General features: G+C 45.7%; 1 protein-coding gene across 1 annotated transcript in view; it reads right to left on the minus strand.

The window, feature by feature from the left end:
- The window catches only part of SDK1 (sidekick cell adhesion molecule 1), a 538,268-nt gene that overhangs the window by 326,486 nt on the left and 186,532 nt on the right, over positions 1 to 25,250 (minus strand). The window contains exon 4 of the mRNA XM_024119146.1: positions 21,939 to 22,072. Coding sequence (XP_023974914.1) covers positions 21,939 to 22,072 — 134 coding nt within the window. The remainder of the gene's footprint in view (positions 1 to 21,938; positions 22,073 to 25,250) is intronic.

Raw genomic sequence — 25,250 nt, forward strand, 5'->3', positions numbered from 1 at the left:
GGGACGCGGGTTCGTGCCCCGGTCCGGGAGGATCCCACGTGCCGCGGAGCGGCTGGGCCCGTGAGCCGTGGCCGCCGGGCCTGCGCGTCCGGAGCCTGTGCTCCGCGACGGGAGAGGCCGCAGCGGTGAGAGGCCCGCGTACCGCAAAAAAAAAAAAAAAATTTACTCTCAATAAATGAATATAATATCAAACTAAACAAAACAAAATTTCCTCAAAAATGCTCTTTCTAAAGACTAATAAGCCAATTTCCTACAAATATCCAAGAAGTTTAATTTCTCAGCATCTGCAACTCCGGGCTCCCTTCCCAGCTCTGTAGCAGGCACTGAGCCTGACCTGAGGATACAGGGTCAGAGGGGGCGCTATCCGGAAGGGGCTCTAAACCCCTGCGCTGAGGCGGAAGCACCGACAGCGTGAGCCAGGCACCAGGGCAGGGGCACCCAAAGCCCCGGGGGCCCGACGCGGCTTCAGAAAACCAGCCTGCAGACGGACAGGCAGAAGTAAGGGGAGTGAGGGCAGCCCCGGCCGGGGGGTTTGTTCAGACCGGGACAGCGGGGGAGCGGTGCGGGGCAAAGGCTGGGACGGAAAACGGAAACTCTAAACATAGGCTGGGACAGGTGTGAGATGTCCTCGACAGGAGGCCAGGCGGCGAGGATTTGAAGCTCTGAAGGGGAGAGGCCCGCTTTAGCAGGAGGACTCTACCGCCGCTACCGAAAGTCCCCTGGGGGACGTGGTGGCTCAGGTGCCCGCCAGGGACTGCAGAGGAGACCCCTGCAGCAGACCCGAGGGGGCCTGTGCGCTGGGGAAGGGGTAGCTAAGGAGGGTTGCTCTGAGCACGCAGCGTAAGGAATGCATTTCCAGACCCTCAACTTCCACGCACACTCTTCCCTATGGCACTGTCTTCCTGAGACGTCGCCCTGCCCCGCCTTCCCTTTTTCACAAGCCTCCTCCTCCTGCTTTAGACAAGAACGGCATCCCTCTCACCACGCTGAATCCTAGGGACCGTCCACACTGGATAAAACCCTTTTGGTGTCGAAACGAAAACACAGTTTGAGCTCGTTTCATCAGGGCACCGGAACATAAATGCCCCTGAATCCACGTCATTAAGAGATGTGTTTCCAATTAAACAATCATAATAGTCATAATCCAATAGTCCAACCATAATAATAACTCAATACAGAATTAGTTTTTTTAACAAAGTTTACGGTCACTGGAAACAAGTTTCAAATGCGATTTACGAATGTGCGCATGCGTGTTTGTGTGCGTGTGTGTACACACGCGTGCACATGTATGCACGGCTATATGTATCTACGTTGCAGTAAAGTATGACGGGGTACTCATGAAAACTTTTGAAGCGTAAAAGAATATTACATTAGGATAAAATTCTGTGTGTGTGTGTGGTGGCAGGGAGGGGCAGGGAAACAGAGTTCAAAAATGTACCGGCGCTACCTCCAAATAGCAAAGAAAATATTTTTCACATACTTTTGAAACAGATGCCAATATTAAATCACTACGGTATTTATATAATCAAGTGGATCCATTCAGAAGAATGATGTAACTGCTATTTTTAGTCAGTATTTACAATAGATATTTCTCGAAACTGTTTACACTTATGAAAGTTTTAATATCTTTAAAAAAAAGTATGCAAGGAGGTACCCAGCTTTCTAAACTTCTTTCCATAGGAAGAGTAGCAAAAGCCTCTGCTGAGTCCCATCCAGGTGAGCTGATCGGGGCGTGGTAGCGGCAGTAGACATGAGAGGCCCCCGAGGGGGAAAGGAGAGAACAGGGGGACTCAAGCCTCTGCAGAAGACGGCCCCGGGAAGCGGGGGAATTTCAGGCTTGAACAGAAGCAGGCAGACCCTTCTGAACAGGAGGGAGGCAAGCTAAGAGCAAGTCGACATGCACGGATTTGGAGGAATTTATAGAGTGGTAGCTGGCTTCCTTTCCCTCAAAGAGTCAGGAGTGTGTTGAGAGTGAGGCACGCAGGGAGCTGGGCTTGGGGAGAGCGGTCCGCGTGAAAAACATCAGCCGCGATCCAAGATGAATACGTTATGTAATTTTCCGAAATGACCTATCAGTAGCTAATCAAATTCCTTAAACAAATGTCCTTCTCTTTTTAAAATCAGAGGGCAGAATTCCCTGAGCACATTTAGAATTCACACCTTATACTCTACTTACTTTATGCAATAAACATAATTTATAGGAAATCTTTATTGAGATCCCTTTAAACAGTATATTAACTGCATACCCTAAGGGCTGTGCCAGTGCATATTGCGTTTCCTCTGTGTGTGTGCAGGCACGCACACACCTGTGGCTGGGTGTGTGTCCCCCAGGAGCCCTTTTATTATTCAGCTCATGGAAATAAGAAAGCGTCATTTATCAGCAACCTAAACCTACCGTTAAGAAAATTTCTGGGGCTTGCTTTCCTCCTGCTACGTGCAAGTTACTCTCATTTACTTCAAACAGAAATACATACGTGTTATCAAGAAATGCAAATGCAACCTTCTTCAAGTAATTGGGAATATGGTCTAAAATTATTAAATTGGATTTCCGTAAACTTGTACATAGGGGAGCATGTCAAATAGAATGTCATTTCCACTGAACTTATTCCAGAAACCACAATTTCAGTTTGTTCATACTGATGATCTGGTCACTTTCTAAACACAGCCAGTAATTTTACCTATTCACTCAAATATGTCATTCTACTTTTATTATTTTGGGACTCGTACAGCAAGCAGCCTGTTCAGTGTTGAATACATATTCACTGCAAATGGAATTTCTTTTTAACTGACTAGTCTGCGCTTGTAAAAAAATTTAAAAAGAACAAATTGTGCATGGAGAGAATGGCACCTGAGTGCTGAAGGGAGGCCCGTTGCCTAGGGGACACTGAGTCAAGAACTAGGTTCCTGTCGGGCAAGTTTGTGACCTGTTTTCCGCACAAGCAAATTTCAGGCCATCTGACCAGCTCCAGAGCTCTAGCTTCCCTCCATTCTTCTGAAGGGTCTGGCCAACAACTTACCGTCTCGGAAGACGTTTTCACTCTTGCGCACCCTCCAGCCTGAAGCAGCTTTGCCCCCCAGCTCCCCGCCGCGCTGTCCCCAGCTGGGCACGTCCACGAGAACTTGATGGGCCGTCTCTCTTGCCATCCCCCGGCTCTCGGACTTCCCGCCTCTGCAGCTGCACTGGCAGCTGCCCTGCATCCCCGGGCCAGGCCGCTAAGCCCAGGTATTCATTCTCTGTATCTTGTGTGACAGCAGATGTTCTACTGAAACACATATTCTGGCTAATAAAGTATTATGTTAAAAGCCCTTTTCTTGGGGGAAAAGAAGCACAATTATTTGTCGAGTAATAATTGGATTCATTCAGGAGGTTTTACTCTTAATGGGTTTTGAACACACAATTGCATATTTTACACGAATTAAGGCTCTTGTTTAATCAGACCAAATCAGAAACATGGTAGGTAAGGAGGTTTGGCTTTTGCCTCTAAGGCTTTAGACAGACAGCGATGTCCTACGTGTGGGACTCATGCTGTGGAGCTGCTGTCGGCATTAAGTGGTCTTGCAAAAGTGATTCCCTCCAAATCCTTCACTGTTGAAACTATAGTTGAAGAGGTGGAGTTTTCCTTGGTGTGGTGAAATGCGGGTTCACGGCGTTCTGCTGCAAAAGAGCGTAGGCAGCTGCATGTCTGCGGAAGGGCAGCAACGGTGCAGGCGCCAAGCGTCAGTGTCCCGAGAGCCAGGCCAGCGCGTGCGAGGCTCCCGCGGTCTAGGACCTGACCCCTGACGGGTCCCCTCCTCTCCCCGCTCCTCCCGCTCTGTTTGAGGAGCTCCCCCTTCCCTAGGGCGGTACTAGTCAGAATTTTGATTGGTACTCTACACTGAACTGAGAAAACGTTTAATCGGCATAATACTTACATAAACCTTTGTACATATTCCTCCCGTATCTATTCTATACTAAAGTTCACTTAGTTTTCTTGGGCTCATAAAACAAAAGTTTAGAGCTCACCTGGTTCCAACTGCTCCTCATTTTACAGATGGAAAAACTGAGGCCAGATGCTCAGCAGCCAGAAGGCCCGCACAGCTTGACGGCGAGGTGCGCTCTCCGTGAAACGGACTCGCGTCCTCAGGCCGCGGGCCAGCTTTATAATAAGGCCTTTGTGGTATAACAATGTCTGAGTGCCTGTGATCATATTGTTTCAGTTCTAAAAGAAACTAATTAATTTCCATCAAAAGCATTATGAAGAAAAAACTCAGATGTGCTGAAAAATGATTTAAAACTAATGAAGGAATATCACCAATTGAAAACAGGTTAGTTTCAGTTGATTCGGAGAAGAAAGAGCCAAGTTCTATTTTGCACCGTTTTAACAATTTCTTCTCCACAATAAAAGCCCCCTTTTAAAAAAATAGCTAGAGACAACGTTAATCAATCATATCCCATCTGTAGTCATAAAGAAGGCAACTGGAAGCCAGAGTATTCACCTTGGTCCAGGACACCAAGCAAGATGAGCCCACGCCAGGCAGAATTCTGAAGTAAATATAAGTCAACAGAAAGGGCAGGAAGGTGGTTCAGTTCTCCCTCTTGGGTTGGCGCCGCGTGGGCCCCACACTAAGCCCAGCGTCCCAGAAGTCGAGAGCCGGGACGGCCCGGCTGCACCGAGCTGCACAAGTTCCTCCACCGTCAAGTCCCACAGGCTGCTCCTGGTGGGACCCCTGCCTTCCGAAGTCCCCGGTGACTGAGGAGGGGTTCAGGCAGGCGCTCAGTGCCTCTTCACCCCGTAGGTGTGCGAGCTGGCCACCCTCCTCCCCTTGCTGACCTACGCTCTTCTGAGTTGGGCCTCCACAAACACCGCAGTAATTTCTTGGCTGTACCTGTGGTGACACCACGTTCTCTTTGCCAGGTAGACTCAGACACCCTGTCTGAGCCAGGGTTAAGGGCTGTCAGGCAGTCGACTCCAACGACGCAGGGAGAGGAAGACAGAGGTGCGTCGCTCACCCTTGGCCAGCACGTCAGCTGCACTGGGTTGCTGGTCTGGTGGTGTAACCGAGGCCTTCCTCAAAGTGTTTAGGTGACTTTCCCTGCTTGTTATATGTAATACATACACTCAGGGCCCGTGGCAGCACAGGTGCCCATGGGCTTGTGATCCCACCAGGTGAAGCGTGCGATCCCAGTTACAGCAGCAGGTCTCTCATTAAGCTGCGCCTCCAGTCTTCACAAACTCCCAGCCGGCTCCCCGAATTAACTGCAGGCTCACAGCTACTGAGGTCCATGTGGATTCTCTCTAGAGCAGTCCTTCGCCAATTGAGTATCAGAATCACCTGGAGAGCTGGCCGAACCACAGGCTCGCGGACCCCACTCCCAGAGACTCCGGTCGGTAGGTCAGCGTTAGGACTCTGAGGCTCTGAACGTCTAACGGGTGCCCAGGTGATGCCGGTGCTGCTGGTTCCCAGACCATGCTTTGAGCGGCTTTGCTCTAGAGCCTCTGAAGAGCGCTACTCTCTAACTCTGCTGTTCAACCAGCAGCAGCAACTGGGAACCTGTTAGAAATCTTGGTTTTCTCAAACTGTACTGTGCATCTGAATCACCCAAGTATCTTGTTAAGATGCAGAGTTTGATAAAGTAGCAATGAGATGGAGCTGAAGATTCTGCATTTCTAACAAGCTCCCAAGATGATGTGACGACTACTGGGCCAAGGACCACACTTCAAGGCTGGCCCAATCATCTGCAGCCGTGGCTATATCGTAACATCATCCGGGGCTTAAAAAAATGTCCTCAGCAGCCTGGGTGATTTTCATGGGCATCTAGGGTTAAGAACCAGAGCCATATACTTAAAATATACTTAACATATTTTTATTCTACGTTGTGACTTTTCCCATGATTATGTTAAGTATATTGGCCCAGCACTTTTCCGAGTTTCATGCTACTTGTCCTCTGCCAGTGTATCTCCCATTTTCCCACTGTCCAGGCACCCTTAGTAGGGCAGCCAGGGGTCCTCATCTCCACCCCTCCGCCACCTCCTTCCCTGTTTCAACTTTCATTTCCAAACTAAGCACAGACCTCTCATTGCCACTTTCACCGAACATGGGCTTTATATATTTTTGCCCATATCAACCATAAAAGAATTTTGAAAAACTATATCCCCTTCACATATTTTAAGTTTACACTTAAATAGGTAAATTTAATTTCTAGTGTATTTTATAAATTTATTTATTTATTTTTGGCTGCCGTTTGGTTGCTGTGCACGGGCTTTTCTCTAATTGCAGCGAGCGGGGGCTACTCTTCGTTGCGGTGTGCGGGCTTCTTATTGCGGTGGCTTCTCTTGTTGCATAGCAGGGGCTCTAGGCGTGCGGGTTCAGTAGTTGTGGCTCGTGGGCTTAGTTGCTCCGCGGCATGTGGGATCTTCCCGGACCAGGGCTCGAACCCGTGTCCCCTGCATTGGCAGGGGGATTCTTAACCACTGCGCAAGCAGGGAAGCCCTCTAGTGTATTTTAAACAAAACTTCAGATCACTATTTTCAATGAATCTAAAGAGACCTAGATTCTACTGTGGAATGATACCTGCCGTCATTCATTTAAAAAAATCTCCTTTTTTTTTTTTTTTTTTTTTTGCAGTACGCGGGCCTCCCTCTGTTGTGGCCTCTCCCGTCGCGGAGCACAGGCTCCGGACGCGCAGGCTCAGCGGCCGTGGCTCACGGGCCCAGCCGCTCCGCGGCGCGCGGGATCCTCCCGGACCGGGGCGCGAACCCGGTTCCCCTGCATCGGCAGGTGGACGCGCGACCGCGCCCCCCCCTCTGCGGAGCACAGGCTCCGGACGCGCAGGCTCAGCGGCCGTGGCTCACGGGCCCAGCCGCTCCGCGGCGCGCGGGATCCTCCCGGACCGGGGCGCGAACCCGGTTCCCCTGCATCGGCAGGTGGACGCGCGACCGCTGCGCCACCAGGGAAGCCCCTAAAACTCTCCTTTTAATACCTAGAAATTTTACATCCTTCAATCCATGGCAGAATTGTTTTTCACTGTAATATGTATTATGTTTGAAAGTCTTTTATCACTGTACCACACGTGTCTACATAAGAAAGGATAGCTGTTTCATTTTTTTCAAATTCCTGTGATCCTAAAACTCGAAATGTTAAAAAAATTTCTGAGTTGGTTATCCATTCTAGTTATTATTAATACTTAATAATCAAGCCAATATACATCATTACAAATTTTGAAAAATACTGAATATAAAAAGTGAAATTCTACTGGAAATGCATCTCAGTGAGATGAACGAGACTGTTCTCTCTTTAATTAGTTCATGTATTCATGGACGAATATGACTTCCAGCTGAAATGAGAAAGGGTTCAGCATCAGTTTTATTTCTATTTTTTGATTTTATAAATGCATGCACTGAGAGAACGATGGGATTGGAAGCTTTTTCGTAACAACGTCAGTCACTTCTCTGACATTATTCCTACGGCTGTGCCCAAGGCCACACAGGAATTTATCGTCAAACACTACTTCTCACGGTCTGCCGGCTGACAGCTTGATTAGGTCCCCCCTCCGTTTTGTGGCAAGTTACGAATTGTAAGCGCCGCCTGACCCGCAGGAGGGTTTCTTACCCAGTTATTGAAGAGTCATCCACCTTCTCAGCACTGACCGCGATGTCTGAGACGGTCCTTGGTCTGGCAGGCGGGGGGCCGGATAGCCCAGAGCAATGCACCGAAGAAAGGTTATTAGCGCTTGGCGCGAGGGGCGCTTTCCCTCTGCACGGTGGGAGAAACGCAACTGAGAAAGGAAGGTGAAGGGTCTGCCCCTCTTCTGCTGACCCTCCTCAGGCAGATCGGTCTAGGAGCCAGCACATGGGCGAGCTCGGGGGTCGGAACTGATTCCCGGCAAAGCAGCCAGCTCTGCGGCTCCCCGGAGTAACTGAACCCTGACCTGAAGGTCCCGGATCCGGACTGACCCCATCTGTTAGGGGTGAGCAGCTGGGACGTGCCTTTGCCCAAACTAATGCCCGCAGGGACCAGGCAGCCGGGCAGCAAAAACGACTTCACTGAGCGCTGTGAGATGCCCTCCAACTCCTCTGTCTGCCTCTCGTTCACTTCTTTTCGGTAGAGACCGGGCAGAGCAAAAGGTTTCTCTGCTATAAGAAAGAGAAAAGGGCCAACGCTATAATAAATGGCGCCCGGCCGGTGTCCTTGTTGGGGCCACAGTCCGGGACGGTGGGGACGCTGGCCAGATGAGCAAAGGCACACAGGGCATGAGCAACAGCTAATTAGCCTCAGCTCGCCGCTGTCCTGAGGGGGATGTGCGTCCCGCGCCACAAGCTCTTCAGCGTTCACGTGGAATCTCCTGGTTTCTAAAAGGTTGTTCACGTTTCCTGAACAGCCCTATCTGGGCCTCTGCTAGGGCAGAGCCTTGTTCTTGTCTTGGAAGTTGGTATGTTCAGTCTGTGAACAGAGCAGCGTCCGCTGACTCCAGGCACTGCTGGTCCCCCCTCGGGGCGGCCTCCTCCCCAGCTCTTCAGCCATCTAAGTCTTATTCAACGTGTAGGTCTCAGTTCAGCATCAGACCCTCAGGAGAAACCTTCCCAGCTCCCCCAGACGTGGCTGGGTGCCCCACCCTGGGGTTTCCATAGCGACCTGTGCTTCTCTCTATCACGGCTCACATGCTTGTTTTAATCATTTATTTAATGAGATGACCCTCTCAGCCTTGGCTTCCCTAACCGTCCATTGCCTAGCACAAGGCTTGGTGCATAAGAGATATTCTATAAATCACTGCGGAACGGTCATTAGCATTTGCCGCGTACACCACGCGGGCCTTGCGTTGACCATGTCTTTCGGGCACCATCACTGCAGATTATCATAGACCCTGGAGATGTGCAGTGCAGCGGCCCCAAAGGAATGACCGACCAGTTACATCTGCTGAAGGAAGTTCGCCCCCTACGAACTGCTGCACAGCCGCAGACCTTCGGTAGCTGAACCTCAGGTATGTATCCCGCTCACACGCTCTTGGACTTCCAGCCTCCAGAACTTTGAGAAAATAAAAGTTATTGGGCTTCCCTAGTGGTGCAGTGGCTAAGAATCCGCCTGCTAATGCAGGGGACACGGGTTCGAGCCCTGGTCCGGGAAGATCCCACATGCCGCGGGGCAAGTAAGCCCGTGCGCCCCCACTACTGAGCCTGCGCTCTAGAGCCCGCGAGCCACAACTACTGAGCCCACGTCCTGCAACTACTGGAGCCCATGCTCCGCAACAAGAGAAGCCACCACAATGAGAAGCCCGTGCACCCCAACGAAGAGCAACCCCCGCTCGCCGCAACTAGAGAAAGCCCGCGCGCAGCAACAAAGACCCAACGCAGCCAAAAATAAATAAATAAATATAATTATTATTATTTTTTAAGTGTTGTTTCAACACACATTTTGCATATATTAACTTTATCTTTACCAACCCTATTTTTATAGCAGGCGAAGGATTAGAAATGGAAGTGGCAGAAAGTCGGGATGTGTGGGACAACATCCATTCCCCAACCTCCCCATGTTAAACGCGCTTGCGTGTCCTCTCCCACCCAAGCAGGCTCTGACGGCAGAAACCAGTCTGCCTTGACCATCAGTGTATTCTCAATGCCCAGCAGAGTGCTGGCACTTACCAAGTACTCAATAAGTATATGTTGAGTGAAGGAAATAATGGATGATGGATGGATGAACGTTCTGGAAGAATCCGGGACTTAGCACATGTTTTGGGATAGGGGAGAGCTGGGAACACAGAAAGGCAGCGAGATAACTTTGCATGGAATTGAGGTGAAGAACCTGCCTTGGGGTGGGGAGTACAAGGACACAGGCTGATTTAATTTCCGAGGGAAAATGTCCAGCAACACCACGGATTCTGTTCTCAGGGCCCGACGTCCCGATCACTGGGTCAGACGGGCAAGCTTTGTCCCCTGTCACCGGGAGCTGCACAATCTCTTGGATGAGGGAGAGAGAGACACAGAGGGAAGCCGGAGACCAGTGAACCAAACAAAGTCACTAAACAGAAAGAAGTCAATAACTGAAGAGACGCACAGGGGCAGGTCTTCCATTTTAGGGCATCTTTACTAAATCAGGCAAAGAAGTTAAAAAATTAGAAGATCATCAGGATTTTAGAGTCATAGTGGACTTAAAATGATTCATCCAACTTTCCACTTGGCAAGGACCGAACACTGAGAAATGTCTGGAGAGAACATTTGACCAAAGGTGATACTTAAAGTCACAGAATCAACGAGTCCTCCAAGGAGAAGTGAACAGCAGAAAAACAAACAAAACATCGCACCCAAGGACTCGACAATGGAGAGTCCTCACACGTGGGGGTAAGGAGAACCGAAAAGAGCTGGAAACAGCCAGAGAAAAGGAGCTGGAGGGAGAACAAGAACACAGTGAGTGAGAAGGTACCTGAGAAGCCAAAGATGGGGAGAGGTCAAGGAAAGGAGAGGACAAACAGTGGTCCACCGCACAGGGCCAAGAATGAAGATGGGAGAAAAAGCAATGCGTTTGGCTCCTAACTGCTTCATTCATTCACTGAATGCGTCTTTAAGGAGTCCCTATTACTCTGCATGTCTTCTTCTAGCTGCGTGGGAAAACAGACAAAACTCCCTGGCCTCGTGGAACTTCCGTTCTGGTGGAGGTAGGACGGTGCACAGAGAGCGACGAGGCTGTGGGAGATGCCGACTCGCTGGGCGACGCTCAGAGTGGAGCCCAGGGGGCCAGACAACAGGACGGGAGTTACAACGGTCCTCAGCCGCACTGAGCACTGTCCTACCCCGAAGCGCCGCTCCTTCATTATCTCACTGGTGCCGCACCTCTCCGTACGCGAAAGGGAAGGTGCAAGTTCTGCTGACAATGCTCTTCCGACCTCGGAAGCAAAATTAACTGCTCCCTTGCCGGGGCTTCCACATTTTCTACCGAAGTCCGTTTCATCTGGCATTCAGCACACTGTATTCTTGTCATTTGTTCACGCATCTGCCTCTCCTCAAGAAAAAGCAAGCTCAGGAAAGGCAAGAACCTTGTGTCTTATTCATTTAGCTTCCTCAGTGTCAAGCATAATGCCTAGTAGGTGTGAGATGCTCAGTGTTTCTGAACAAAACACCAGAAAGGAAATCTGAATTTTTTTAAATGGGGGCGGTTATACGTTTTGGAACAAAAATGAGACACGAAGACCCTAGAAGTCAAAGGAAACGACCCTGTAGCTCTTCCGACTGCTTTTCCTCAGATGTACAGGATGGCCACAGAAATGGTGTAGGGGTGACCCCAGAACAGCAAAGTATGCAAGCTGTTCCCATAAGGATGATAAGGCTACTTTTCTAGGCATCCTTGAGTGTTCTTCCAGGGTAGGGCGATATTCAAAATGCTTAATGACCACCAGGCCCACATGGCAGTGGTACCAACCAATGAACACAGAAGCCAGTGCAGGCACAACGGTTTCATATCCAGTCCTTCAGGTGCAGACTTCAGAGGTGGATACAACCCAGCTAATCCCAATGCCAGTACAGAGTTCAAGGAAGCAGAACTGCTGCCTTGATTTTCATTAAGAACATGCTTCCTGTCGCAATTTTTTTAAATGTTGTAACTCAAGTGAACAAAGAAACGAAAGGCTCTAGATATTTCCTATTCATTTTATATTTCTTTATGATAGTAATATTTTTGCATAATTTTTTTCTGAGGCCATTTTCTCTGTTCGGTTTGGTCTTCCTGAGTAGACCAGAGACATGTGAAACCCCTGAAACTCTCTTAAATGAGCTAATAACCAAAGGCCAACCTCTTTGTATGGTTTTTATATATAAATCACTCTGATTAATCAGTGTGCTTGCCAAAGTCGTAAGGAATGGAAAGGCAGAGGCTGAATTCTGGAGCACATTTGTGCTGGAACCTTCCCAAACGGGAGCAAATCTTCGCGTGATTCAGCTCTGTCTGAATTAATATAGCCGTGGAGTGACACACCGACAGGGAGGTGTACTAGCGTGTGCAACAGTCTTTCAAGGAAAGTGAGGGAGAAGCATAGTGTGGGACACTTAATACCAGATAGGGTGCTGCTCGACAAACTCCATTATCAGTGAAACAGGCAAGCAAACCAACAAACAACCCACTCGCTCCACGGGGTCAGCTGAATGCGTTGCCACCACTGCCATTTCTTTCCAAGTTCTAACTCCTACTCTTAAGTCCAAGTTGGGGACCAAAATGAAAAAACAGTCATTCTTTCAAGTCTTTCACTAGAGCTTTTGTACGTCTGGGTTTTTGCTTGTATCTTGTTCCCTCACACAGTACAGCCTTCAGACTCGCCAGAGGGTCGTTCATGTCTATAACTGAGGTGAACCAGAAAATCCCCAGCTCACGTTTTTATGATTTTATAAAACGATGCAAAATAATAGTCCTCAGAATCCACCTTAAGAAGCTACACTTGCCAGATATTCCTGGGCCAACAGCAAGTTACACTGACAATCAGAAGTCACATTTCTTACACTCTCTGATGACCTGCTTTGCCACACATAGAGCTACACTAGGCTCTGAGAGTGGGAACTGATTTTGTGCCCAGGGAGGATATTTCTGAAGATCATAAAAGGTAAGAGGGTATAGGCAGAATAATTACCTGAAATAACAGACACTCACAGGCAGAGACCATTGCTAAGAACTCACTAATCGGAACACAGAAAGAGTCTACATCTTAAGATAAATTCCTGGCTTCTATTATTTCTGATATAAATTCCATCTTTTTTTTAACACCTTTATCGGAGTATAACTGCTTTACAATGGTGTGTCAGTTTCTGCTGTATAACGAAGTGAATCAGCTATACATATACATATATCACCATATCTCTTCCCTCTTGCGTCTCCTTCCCACCCTCCCTATCCCACCCCTCTACATCTCAGAATCAAAGTATTCTTGGAAAAGTGGGGAATCCAGCACTGTGGATCTGGTAATGGTCTTCACAGGAGCTAAGTGGCCTTTCACTTTAACAATACTTTACCCAATTTTCTTAAGGCTTGATTTAATATTCTCAGCTACTGTGCAAAGATCTACAATTTTACCTACCCGCTGTAATTGCCTTCTATTAAGAGCCAAAAGAACATCATTTATTGTGATCGGTAATAAAACATTATGACTAAGTGGTAAAGGTAGATCTGAGCTGTTAACAGAAGGTGCCCAAATGTTAGGCTGCATACACAGAGCAGCAACCAGATTAAGGACTTTCAACATGATTTTAAAAATTGAAAACAATTCTGCAATAGAAATAATCTACACGCCGGAGTTTGAAAACCTCGAAAACTCTTAAGGAAGAGAAGCCAACCAGATGTTTCTGAATTAACAGATTCAGAATATTGAACTCATTCATAAAAGGAAAGAGTACCGGCAAGTGTGCGTCATTCGTATTCAATGACTGAAAAAATTGTATTTACAACTAACAACTAGCTCTGCGGTCTCATCTCGGCCAATAACCGTTACTTTGCTTGAGGTTTCCCCAAACAAGATGTAGAATGAATAGATGTTAAAGTTCATAAAATGACTGTAAGGAAAATTCGGTTTTCTATCCCCTTTGTCTGTGCCCTCTAAACATTTCTTACCTTTCCATATCAATTATAGTGTCAGAGAAATCAGACAAAGTACTTCAGTGAATGTAATATCCAAAGTGATCAGAGCTAGGAAGATACTGCATGAGTAAGTTAAAATGCTGAGTCACTCTCCATATAAGTTTTGAAATGTTATGCCTCCATATTATGAGCCTACAGTGAAATGATCTTAAATGCTCAGTCACCTAAATTCAGGGTATGGCAGAAGACTGGATCCAGAGCCAAGGGTAAAAGTCATTAGGGTTTAGGTAACAGTTCTAAAACTGCCACAATTAAGAGTCCTGGGTTTAAATATCGGAATATAACCATTTAAATTGGTATGGTTAACAAAGGGGCAGGAGGAGAGGTGGTTTGGAGAAATTATTAAAGTTGCGTTCTGGCATCAAAACAGAAGCTCTCGCTTTTTAAAACACAGCCGAGCTCCTCTGAGGTCAGGCGTGCAAGAGCTCTTGATGGAGACTCTCCAGGGCAAAAGGAGGGCTGACTCGGAGGACGGCTACTTTCCCCGAGTTGGGCCTTTTCCTTGGGCTGCCCGCATCGGTACACATGTTGGCACCAAGGGCATGCCCAGCCTCCTCCCAGGAGAAACGAGGGGTGTTAGGAGCCAAAGAGACCTTGACTTGAATTCTCGACTCCCCACTGACTATTCTTGTGATTTCCATCGCTAACCTAGCTTAGGGCCTTGGTGCCCTCAGCTTTGAGACAGGTTGGTCATTAAGGCACAGGGCTACTATGGAAGGAAGGTACACATGAACGTCTGTCACCAGCTCAAGGAGCACCGGTGGCCTTCCTCCACCTATGCCCTTGGGGAATCACTTAACCGCTAATTTGTAAATTCTCATCAAATCTGATATAGCCTAGAACGGCTTTGCTCTGACATCACCTAAAACTATCACTTCCACAGCTCAAGTTGACATCTAAAGGTTTTCAACACAGATTTGAAGAACTGCAAAGAACATAATTTCCAGTGTATTTTAATATTTTAATATTCTAGTGCATTTTAGTAATATAAACTATTGCAGCACTCTTTTATATGTATCCAAAGGAAACAAAATATTTGATAGAGTAGGTCTAAGGATTTGATACACAGCATCACCCATTTAAACAATACATGAACAAGCACTAATTTTTACTATCAGAAAGTTTACATCATTTCTATTTTTCTCCCTGAACTGGCATTTCCATTCTACTCCTCCCACAGAATTTTATCTTAATCTACTCTATTTAATGATTTGAAGTATTTTATTGATCACCCTATCATAGCCTCTGAACAAAATATGTACATAAATTAAAAAATTCCCAGCAACCATACGACTCTGGGGTTAAAAAAAAAACAAACAAACCCTCTTGGATTGAGTTACTGCTACAATTAGTATTTGCAGTCTGTAAAAGATAAATACATGTATAACAAATTTTGATGAACATTATATATAAAAGAAAAAAAAAAATCACTGGAAATGCATCTCTCCATGAGACAGATGCAAAGTTCACCCTAATTCTAATCGTACTTTTCTTTTTTGTAGAAATAACTGCTGGGAAATTTTGCTCATAGAAAAAAGTAGATGAGAATGGAGGGAACTTTGTTATAGAAATATCTCTCAATTGTTTAAACACCTCTGAGTACACCAAAAGTCACAGGGTAATTTATTAGTTAGGATAGACTACTTTTTGTTCCAATAACAAATAAACCCTGAAATCTCAGTGCTTAGCACAAGTTTTATTTCCCACTTATATCGAGTCCCATTCAGCCGGGGTGATTCTCCAGGGCTGTTCTTTCCATGCACTAATTCAGCCTCTGGGCAGCTTCTACCTGGCGGCTCTACCATCTCCATGTGCGGCCCGGCCACTGTGGGCCCCAGGGGGAAGGCAGAGCATGAAGGTGACTTGCTGGCTCTGAAACACATGACCTGGAAGTGACACACTCCCTTCTACTCCACATTGAGTGGAGTTAGTCAGTGGCTCCAAACTGCAGGGGGGCTGGAAACGTTTTCTTCTCCTAAGAGCAAGGGGACTTTCTATCACTTAGCAATCAATCACCAGAAATTATTTGTAATAAAATGTCAGCTGACAGTGCATTTGGGTGTTGGCTCATTTTGTAGATAGCAGGGAATTGAAAACTCCCGATTTATAAAATGATTTATTTCCCAGTTACTAGAGCACTACACTTTCCCAGTTCTGACACTGATATTTAGAATTATCCCTTTGTTTGGCACCTGGAAGTTTGGAGCCTCAGATAATAACGCCTGTAGTAAAGATTCGGGATGGATGTGACACGTGCCCACAAGAGAAGGGCCCCTGACACACAGGCAGCCTCAGGATGATCTGATTTTAATTTTTTAAATTTTTTTAATTTTAAATTTATTATTATTATTTTTGGCCTCGCTGCAGCTTTCAGGATCTTAGTTCCCCAACCAGGGACTGGACCTGGACCTCGGCAGTGAGAGCGTCAAGTCCTAACCGCTGGACCGCCAGGGAATTCCCAGGAAGACCTGATTTCTAGAAAGTGTATAAGAAAAAAGCACCTGGAAACAAATGTCCTGAGAATGACACATGCCTGCGCACCCTCTTGGAGACCTGTGTGCACCGAGAGGTACTCATAGCCCGATCTGAAGAGTGTTGCTTTGGGGGAGTGAGGACGTTGGGCATCTCAAACGTGTTCAAAAGTTGAGGGCAAATTAGAATTCATGGTTTAACCCGATGCCCTAAGATTTACCAAGGGTGAAATCAGGCTGAAATAAGTCACAGAGGGGAAAAGAAAGACAGATTGGGATGAGGAGAGATGGGAATTCCATGGAAAGAACAGGAGTAGATAACAAAAATAACCCAGTTCTGTCTTGGGGAGGTGGGAAGAGAATTAGGGCCTCATTATTTTTTAATCACTTTGTCCTTTTTTTCTCAAGTCTGGTTGAGAGTCCCCAGCTGTACTCTTCTTCTAAACCTCATTCCCCACCATTTATACATACATTGGGTTCGGAAACAAACGATTAGGACTGGCATTTTCATTTGTGTCTTTGAACTGAGACCAGAAGGAGAAAACAAATCCCTAATGCCGTTGTGCAGATGGGGTCTATCAGTGGGATGGCTCCGTCACACTTTGCATGCAAGCTGCCCCAAGGGACATCTAAAAATTCTCGCTTTCAAGGTGCACAGGATGCCCTCCTACATCTGTTTGCTTTCAGAACTTTGCAACGGGTTGTGGTTTTACCTTTGCCTGGTAGGTGGATTTACATATTTGTGTACTTAGTTTTAACTAAACTAACTCTCACAGGGTAGATAACTGGATACACAAGTACACCTGGGAAGAAACCACAGCTGCGAGTTACTCACAAGTCTGGCACAAATGAGCGACACAGACACAAATGGCAACGCTGACACCTGTGCCCTTCACCAGCCACGTTCCGGGACAAACGGTCCTCTGTCATCAGATGTTGGAAGAACTTGTCCAGAGAACAAACTATCAGGGAGACCAAGTAAAGTATGGACTTTCATTCACAAACTGTATATTGTGCTGTGAGACATGAACTAAAGATGGAATGAAACTTTCATGATTAGCAAGATACCGTTTATTTCACCTTTCAGTATTTCACCTTTTGTAGGACAGCGAAACACTCACACTCTATTAACAGCCCAGTATGCATATACCAGGGGTGAATGTCAAGGCTTCCTTACTGATGGTGCGCCTATAAAAAGGCTTCAGAGACCACAGCCTAGACTTAGCTCCTTCCATAACCAGCTCCGGGAGGTCTGGGCAGAGCATGTCCTATGCTTCATTACATATCCTGCTTAGCAGGTCAATACATGCTAAACGATTAAACTCGTCATTCTACTGTAAAGTACACTTCCTGTTTATGTTTCTGAAAATTCTGGCAGTAAAGTACCACTTACCCTATAAAGCCATAGCTGCATCTGAAATCGGTCATTTATAACATAGACACGGCCTCAGGGCTGCTCTTTAATAACATTTCAAACCGCTCCGATGGCTTTGGCCATCCAATTCAGGTCAAAGAACAACTGAAAGGCTTACGCCTGGCCCTTCTCTCCCTATAATGTTAGAAGCATGAAGAAAATAAGACAGAATTTTATCCGGGCACACAAAAGCCACGTTTTACAGGGCAGTACTCTTGGACGACTGTTCCTAGACATTATTCTCAGGAATTCACTTTCAACTACTAACCATACGTGAGGTCTGCGGTTAAATTAGAATTATAGAGGACAAAAGAATGTTGTTAAGTGGTCATCAGAATTAAAAGCAAGGGTCTGCCAGCCTGAAGGGGGATCAGTTGAAATGGTACCCCATCCGCAAATGTTGTCTGAGGAGCAGACATTAAAATGAGAGAGGCGAAAAACTCAGGAAGGAGAGAGGCAGTCATTTCTTTTCTAATTGAAGCTTCATCTCCAGCAGAGAATCTCATTACCCTGGACATTCTGAAGACTGGGTCAGAGCTGATGATGTGTCTAAGGTATGTACAATGGCATTTAAACAATAATTAGTTAATCACTGTACAGAACTGTTCTCATCTTCAACAAGAAACTCTCATTTACATAGTAATCCAGTTCGGAAGACCTGATCCACACAACTTAACTCAATGTAAAATCTTCAAAGTGAAAACCCCAAACAGGTTGACAGGTGTATAAAGCTTGCCTGAGCCTGACCTCGGAGTGGAAATGTGTACTCGCAGGCGATTCAGCCCGTTCTTTTTCTGGTGTGCAGCTGAGCCACGGGAGCCAGCGATGAAAAATTCATGCGGGGCGCTTCAGCCGTCCCACCTATGGCCTTAACATCTGCTGGCTTCACGTCACATTAAAACTTCAAAGTGAGTCCACCCCTGAGATGGTGGCAAGCTTTCACCGGGAGCAGGAGAATGGAGAGTTCAGAGAAGTCCTCTCCTTCCCAACAGGAAATACCTGTGCAGAACACGCTGTAACTTACCCTCTTAACCACAGAAAAGGGCGGGGGGTGGGGGGAGTTAAGGGACAATAACGCACAAAACAGCAGGCGGTACCATGACGGGGCTGCATTTCACTTCTAACTGTCATGCTTTTTAAAAATTTTATTTATTTTATCTCAGCCACCTTAATCTTTTGCTTCCTGCAAGCTTCAAGTGCAGCCAGAATATTCAGCAACTGAAAAGGTGGTGAGGTTTTGAACTCTCAAGTACACAGTTGTTTGGGAAAATATGTCATCTCCTCCTGTTAGCTGGGGGACAGCGCATCACGCGTTTTGATGTTTCGAGGCAAGGCTGGCCCTGAGTGCTACTCCACCTCGACACTAGGCTGTCCCTGCAGGAGGAACGGTTTATTATGACGACTGCAAACAAGAGGTGGGCCGCGTAGCACTTTCCACTTGTAAATTAATTACAGTGCAATCCACCAGGAATTTAATTTCCAGTACCCTACCACCTTGATCGTATTCACTACAGAAATGTTCCCTACTTTATTCTCTTGATGCCAAGGGAAAATTTATCATCGTTAAATGATAATTGGCTGTAATATCTTTAGATTCTTCAGAATTGCTGGCTGGCAAGTTTTTTAAATTCTTCATCAATCTTGTTTGGTGTTTTTACAAAGCCTACATTAGAAAAAAAAAAAAAAAAGATGTCTAAGCCTGCAGAACACACTGCATCTTACTACCTGCATGAATAGGTCTTGAGAGTATCTAATTCCATAATAAATCTGGTGGGGCTGTGCACCCTCCGTATTTCACAGCCTCACACGGTGCTGGCAGGGAAGTCCTGAACTGCAGTTTCCCCCGCTTACAGCGTTCGTTGCAGTCCAGAAAGGAGCAAATTTAAACAACCAATTCTGGGGAATTCCCTAGCAGTCCGGTGGTTAGGACTCCAAGCTTCCACTACAGGGTGCAAGGGTTCAATCCCTGGGGGAGGAACTAACATCCCACAAACTGAGTAGCGTGGCCTGAAAGATTAAAACGTAAGTAAATAAAAATAAAAATAAATAAACAGGGACTTCCCTGGTGGCGCAGTGGTTAAGAATCCGCCTGCCAGGGTTCGATCCCTGATCCGGGAAGGTCCCACATGTTGCAGAGCAACTAAGCCCGTGCGCCACAACTACTGAGCTTGCGCGCCTAGAGCCCGTGCCCCGCAACAAGAGAAGCCACCGCAATGAGAAGCCTGCGCACCGCAACAAAGAGCAGCCCCCGCTCGCCGCAACTAGAGAAAGCCCGCGCGCAGCAACGAAGACCCAACGCAGCCAAAAATAAATAAATAAAATTTTAAAAAAAGAGACTATTAAATAAATAAATAAATAGACAATCAATTCTGGGGTTTTCTGCAGATTTATCAAGACTTCTGATCTTTAGAGGTTTTCAAAATAGAATTTTAGTGAGAAAAAGCATGATTGGGTGCCCTTTAAATTTTAGGTAAATCTAACACATCAACAGTGCGGTTCACCCAAGAACTAAAACAAGGCCGTTTCCTCAACCTCCTTACTTGTCACATTTTACCCGGTCCCCATAAAAAGCAAAGAACACAGACGGGGACAGAATGCAGGTTTTCTCCTAAGATTTAAAATAAGTCCGTCCATACCATCAACTTCTTTATATCTCACCTTCTACACATTTTACCCAGTGCCAATGAAAAGATAAAACTACACAAGGGAACGAAATACAAAGCAGTTAATTACAATATTTATGAGCTGCTTCCAATATGCTCCTTGGTTAGAGTAGACACTGAAATTATTTAAAAATTTACATATTCCAATTATCTAACGCATGGTATGGCATTAGTACGGCAACTTACAAATTCACTGAACTCATTTTATTTTCTACTGGCTTTGTAGAGTAGGCATGTAGGGAACTACTAGGTGCGGACTATTGTATACCTTCGTGATGTTAGCATCAAGTTGACCAGAATATTTGTGGAATTTTCTTCCCCCTCTTCTAATAGACTAAGTCAATTTTTTTGTTTCTGACTCAGAATTCCACCAATTTGACCTATTATTATTCTGGTATGTATATTACAATTGAGTGCTGAATCAGATTTGCTAAACAGAATAAACGGCTCTAATTATAAAAGTTGGAAGTCATTAAAATTATCACAATATATTTAATAACAAAATTTCCATCTTTTAGTATTAATACTGAAAAATCTCCATAAATCACATTATTTTTCTACTATGATTCTTGATTCATAGGGTCCTTTAAATAGCAGTACAACATGCACTGGACTTTGTGAGCCCTACACCTAATCAATGGACACAACTCTCCAAAGCACCGCAAAGGCCCCGCGGATGGCCAGATCTGCACCGCCTGTGGTCTGGAGCTGAGGACTCAGTTCCTAGAAATTAGGAGCCGGTGGCAGGGTGGTGGCCACCTAGGAGCACTTGCGGGCAGGTGCGGGGCATGTGGGAGCGCACTCAGTTAATGCCCACCGTCTCCTGACCGTGGTGCTGTTCACCCAGTAAACTCTGTTAGGCCTAAAGCAACTGTACCCCTCAAGCACCAGGAGAAGCAAACACTATGGTCTATCCTGCGCATGAAACAAAACTTTTCAAACTACCCGAAGGGGAAAGCCATTCTTTCAAGGTGGTTTTTAAAAACATGAAATCTACCACTACACAGACAAATCCACTTAACTCACTCTTGTATGACATGATCATAATATTTTGAAATCTACCATGACCACTTCCCAACTGTATTTTCTCAACAGCATAATCACTGCATTTCATCCCATGAAGCTTCATGCTGCAGACATTTGGTGGCATCTCTGAGATGCACCTTTTGCTCTCTTTTAGCTCCGAGTTCTTGCTTCCGGTCATTTCCCCCTTCTCCGGCAATCAACTCTGTTCCTAGTAGAATTTCTGGAGCCTTCTTTCAAAGGCCAAATATTTAAACTAAGTTGCCTCAAACCAAAACATCCTTAAATTAGCTGAACATTTAACTGTGATGTGTGTGTATTTTCTTCATGATCCGGGCTTTGAGTTATTCTTAAAATATACTCCTAATTTTAACACAACTTAGTATATATATTTTCTCAAAGATTTTTTTTTTAAATTAAAGTAAAAGAACATAACCTGTGGCCTAATCTAGTCTCAAGTTTCATGGATACAACTCCTTATAAGCCAAAAGATGTTTCGTTGTTGTTAAAAACCATACACATTAACATAGCACAAAAGCAAAAATGTTATTTTAAATTCCCCCAAACAAATAAGATCCTGTATTTAGAATTACCGGTCAGATTCACATTTTCTGCCTATCAGTTCAAAGAAAGCAATTATAGACATTGGATCAATACTGAACCATAACCACTGACCCAGAGAGGTAAGATTGATTGCAAAATGCCCCATGAGATGGTGGTTATTAATTAAATCCAGCATTTACTGCTTTCACAATGATCGTGTGGGATTTTGGCACTCACCTGCTATGCTCAGGTGAATGAACGGACTGGTCTTGTTTTCCCCGTTCCTCTCGTTGACGGCCTGCACGTAGTAAGCCCCTGCGTCGCTGGCCGTCGCTGCCAGGATCACCAGCTGGTTCTCCAGTGTGATGGCTCTGCGTCAGGGAAGAGAAGAGACAGTGTCAAGGCTGGTCCATGGAGCTTCGTATCTGTAAGGCAGATTAATTTACCAGGCCGACCATAAGGGAATGTCCAGAGTCGTTATTGTTGTTGTGGCTGTTGTTTTAAAGGTTAAAAACAAATCTGGAAGGACAAAAACAAATCCCCAGGCCGACCTGAGGAATGAAGTGGTGGCTGAGCCTGCTGAGGTCCCATGCTGCGCTGGCTCCTGCCGGGGGCCTGGGAGCCCCAGGCGCCATGTCCGTACCTACCCTGGTTGTGCAGAAGACGGCCTTTTGGAACATACACATCCAGAGTTTGCTGCAACTCAAAGGTTCCTCTGGAAATTCATAACAAGACAGGTTAGGAGAAACTCTGGAAGAGCTGGCCTTTTTCTTTCAGGCAGGGCTCTGTGATCACACTGCACCACCAAACCCTGGACCCGGGGCGAGGAAATTTATTGTGATTTCTCCACTCCCAGGGAGCCTCATTAGAGACTTTGTACATCTATTTATAGACTAACGGGTAGAAGAAAAGTTGTTAGCGGGCATAATGCTGACCCCTTCAACTCAATTTCCCCATAATTACTAACCCCAGGGCTGCATATTCTCCACCTCTGCTATCTCCCCACACCCTCAGGTGCAGACCAACAGTCTAGGTGATCATCCCTGAATCCTTCTCATATATTCCAATTCTACTGTGAAAAGGAATCTCTGAGACACATTTGGCCCACCCTCCTTCTCTTAAGAAATGAGAAAATGGAGGGTCAGAGAGGTTAAGTTGTTTTTCCAAGGTAAAACAGCAAGGTAACCATACCAGAGGGAGGACTAGGTCTTCTCACATGTAGACTGGTGCTCTGCCAACCATACCATACACAGACTCTCGCCCTTACTTATTTAAAAGAAGAAGAAGAAGAAAAACAACAAAGACACAAATTCCATAAGTCCAAATAATCTTTCAGTAAATGGGTGCCCCAGTATCCTTTGCTCATGCTATAGTTCTATATTCTTTTTACTAGTTAAGGAGGTTGGGGGGTAGAACATGTTAAAAAAAAAAAACAAAAACAACAAAGGTAAGTGATCTTTGCCTTGGCTGGTGAAGTGCACTTTGAGGGTCAGACACATTCTGAGCACCAAAACGCCATTTAGCCTACACTCTCACGTTCAAAACACTAGGAGACTCCTGGGATCCTGGAGTCCCACAACTGCGTCACTCGAACGATGAATAGTTTTATTTGTTCCTTTTTAATGCTAGATAGTCATAGCCCTTCTAGAGTCAGCTAAACTAAGATCTCTATTCTAGTAACATAAAAAAACATGCGGGACGTAAAACTGGGGCCTCAGACGTAAAACTGGGGTCACTGATGTAAATCCGCGACCTCGGACGTGAATCCGGGGTGCAGATGCCTGTCAAGCCCAGGCGGAGTCCCTGGAGCGCTGGGCGGTGCGGGCAGCACAGATGGTCCGGCTCTGACCCTGAGGACACCAGTCCGCCACTCTGCCCCTCCGGCAGCTCTGGGTCCCCATCACCACGCACCAGCCAGGTGGTTCCAGGGATCTGTATGTCCGTGTCTTTGGGGGACCATTACTTCGCCTGCCACATGCTTGTGGGATCTTGGTTCCCAGTCCAGAGGTCGGGCCCGAGCTCCTGCAGCGGGAGCGCCAAGTCCAAACTGCTGGACTAACAGAGAATCTCAAACCCCAGGGAATATCAATCGGAGTGAGACCGCCCAGAGGTCCTCCTCTCAGCACCAAGATCCAGCTCTATCCAACTGCCTGCAAAATCCACTGCTGGACGTCTCAGGCCAAACAACCAGTAAGACAGGAACACAGCACCATCCATCAAAAAAAAAAAAAAAAAAAGACACAACAAAAAAATATGTTACAGACGAAGGAGCAAGGTAAAAACCTACAAGAGCAAATAAATGAAGACGAAATAGGCAACCTACCTGAAAAACAATTCAGAGTAATGATAGTAAAGATGATCCAAAATCTCAGAAACAGAATGGAGAAAATACAAGAAACATTTAGCAAGGCTCTAGAAGAAGTAAAGAGCAAACAAACAGTGATGAACAACATAATTACTGAAATTAAAAATACTCTAGAAGGAATCAATAACAGAATAACTGAGGTAGAAGAACAGATAAGTGAGCTGGAAGATAAAATGGTGGAAATAACTGGCAGGGAGCAGAATAAAGAAAAAAGAATGAAGAGAACTGAGGACGGCCTCAGACCCTCTGGGACGTTAAACACACCAACATTCGAATTATAGGGGTCCCAGAAGAAGAAGAGAAAAAGAAAGGGTCTGAGAAAATATTTGAAGAGATTAGAGTCGAAAACTTCCCTAACATGGGAAAGGAAACAGTCAGTCAAGTCCAGGAAGCACAGAGAGTACCATACAGGATAAACCCAAAGAGAAACATGCCGAGACACATATTAATCAAACTATCAAAAATTAAATACAAAGAAAAAATATTAAAAGCAGCAAGGGAAAAGCAACAAATAACATAAGGTTAACAGCTGATTTTTCAGCAGAAACTCTGCAAGCCAGAAGGGAGTGGCAGGACATATTTAAAGTGATAAAAGGAAAAAACCTACAACCAAGATTACTCTACCCAGCAAGGATGTCATTCACATTCAATGGAGAAATTAAAACCTTTATAGATAAGCAAAAATTAAGAGAATTCAGCAACACCAAACCAGCTTTACAACAAATGCTAAAGGAAGGAAACACAAGAGAAGGAAAAGACCTACAAAACAAACCCAAAACAGTTAAGAAAATGGTAATAGGAACCTACATATTGATAATTACCTTAAATGTAAATGGATTAAATACTCCAACCAAAAGACACAGACTGGCTGAATGGATACAAAAACAAGACCTGTACATATGCTGTCTACAGGAGACCCACTTCAGACCTAGGGACACATACAGACTGAAAGTGAGGGGATGCATAAAGATGTTCCATGCAAAAGGAAATCAAAAGAAAGCTGGAGTAGCCATTCTCATATCAGGCAAAACAGACTTCAAAATAAAGAGTATTACAAGAGACAAAAAGGACACTACATAATGATCAAGGAATCAATCCAAGAAGAATATATAACAATTGTAAATATTTATGCACCCAACATAGGAGCACCTCAATACATAAGGCAAATTCTAACAGCCATAAAA

Source organism: Physeter macrocephalus, chromosome 14 (assembly GCF_002837175.3).
Source record: "Physeter macrocephalus isolate SW-GA chromosome 14, ASM283717v5, whole genome shotgun sequence".
Taxonomy (NCBI): Eukaryota; Metazoa; Chordata; class Mammalia; order Artiodactyla; family Physeteridae; genus Physeter; species Physeter macrocephalus.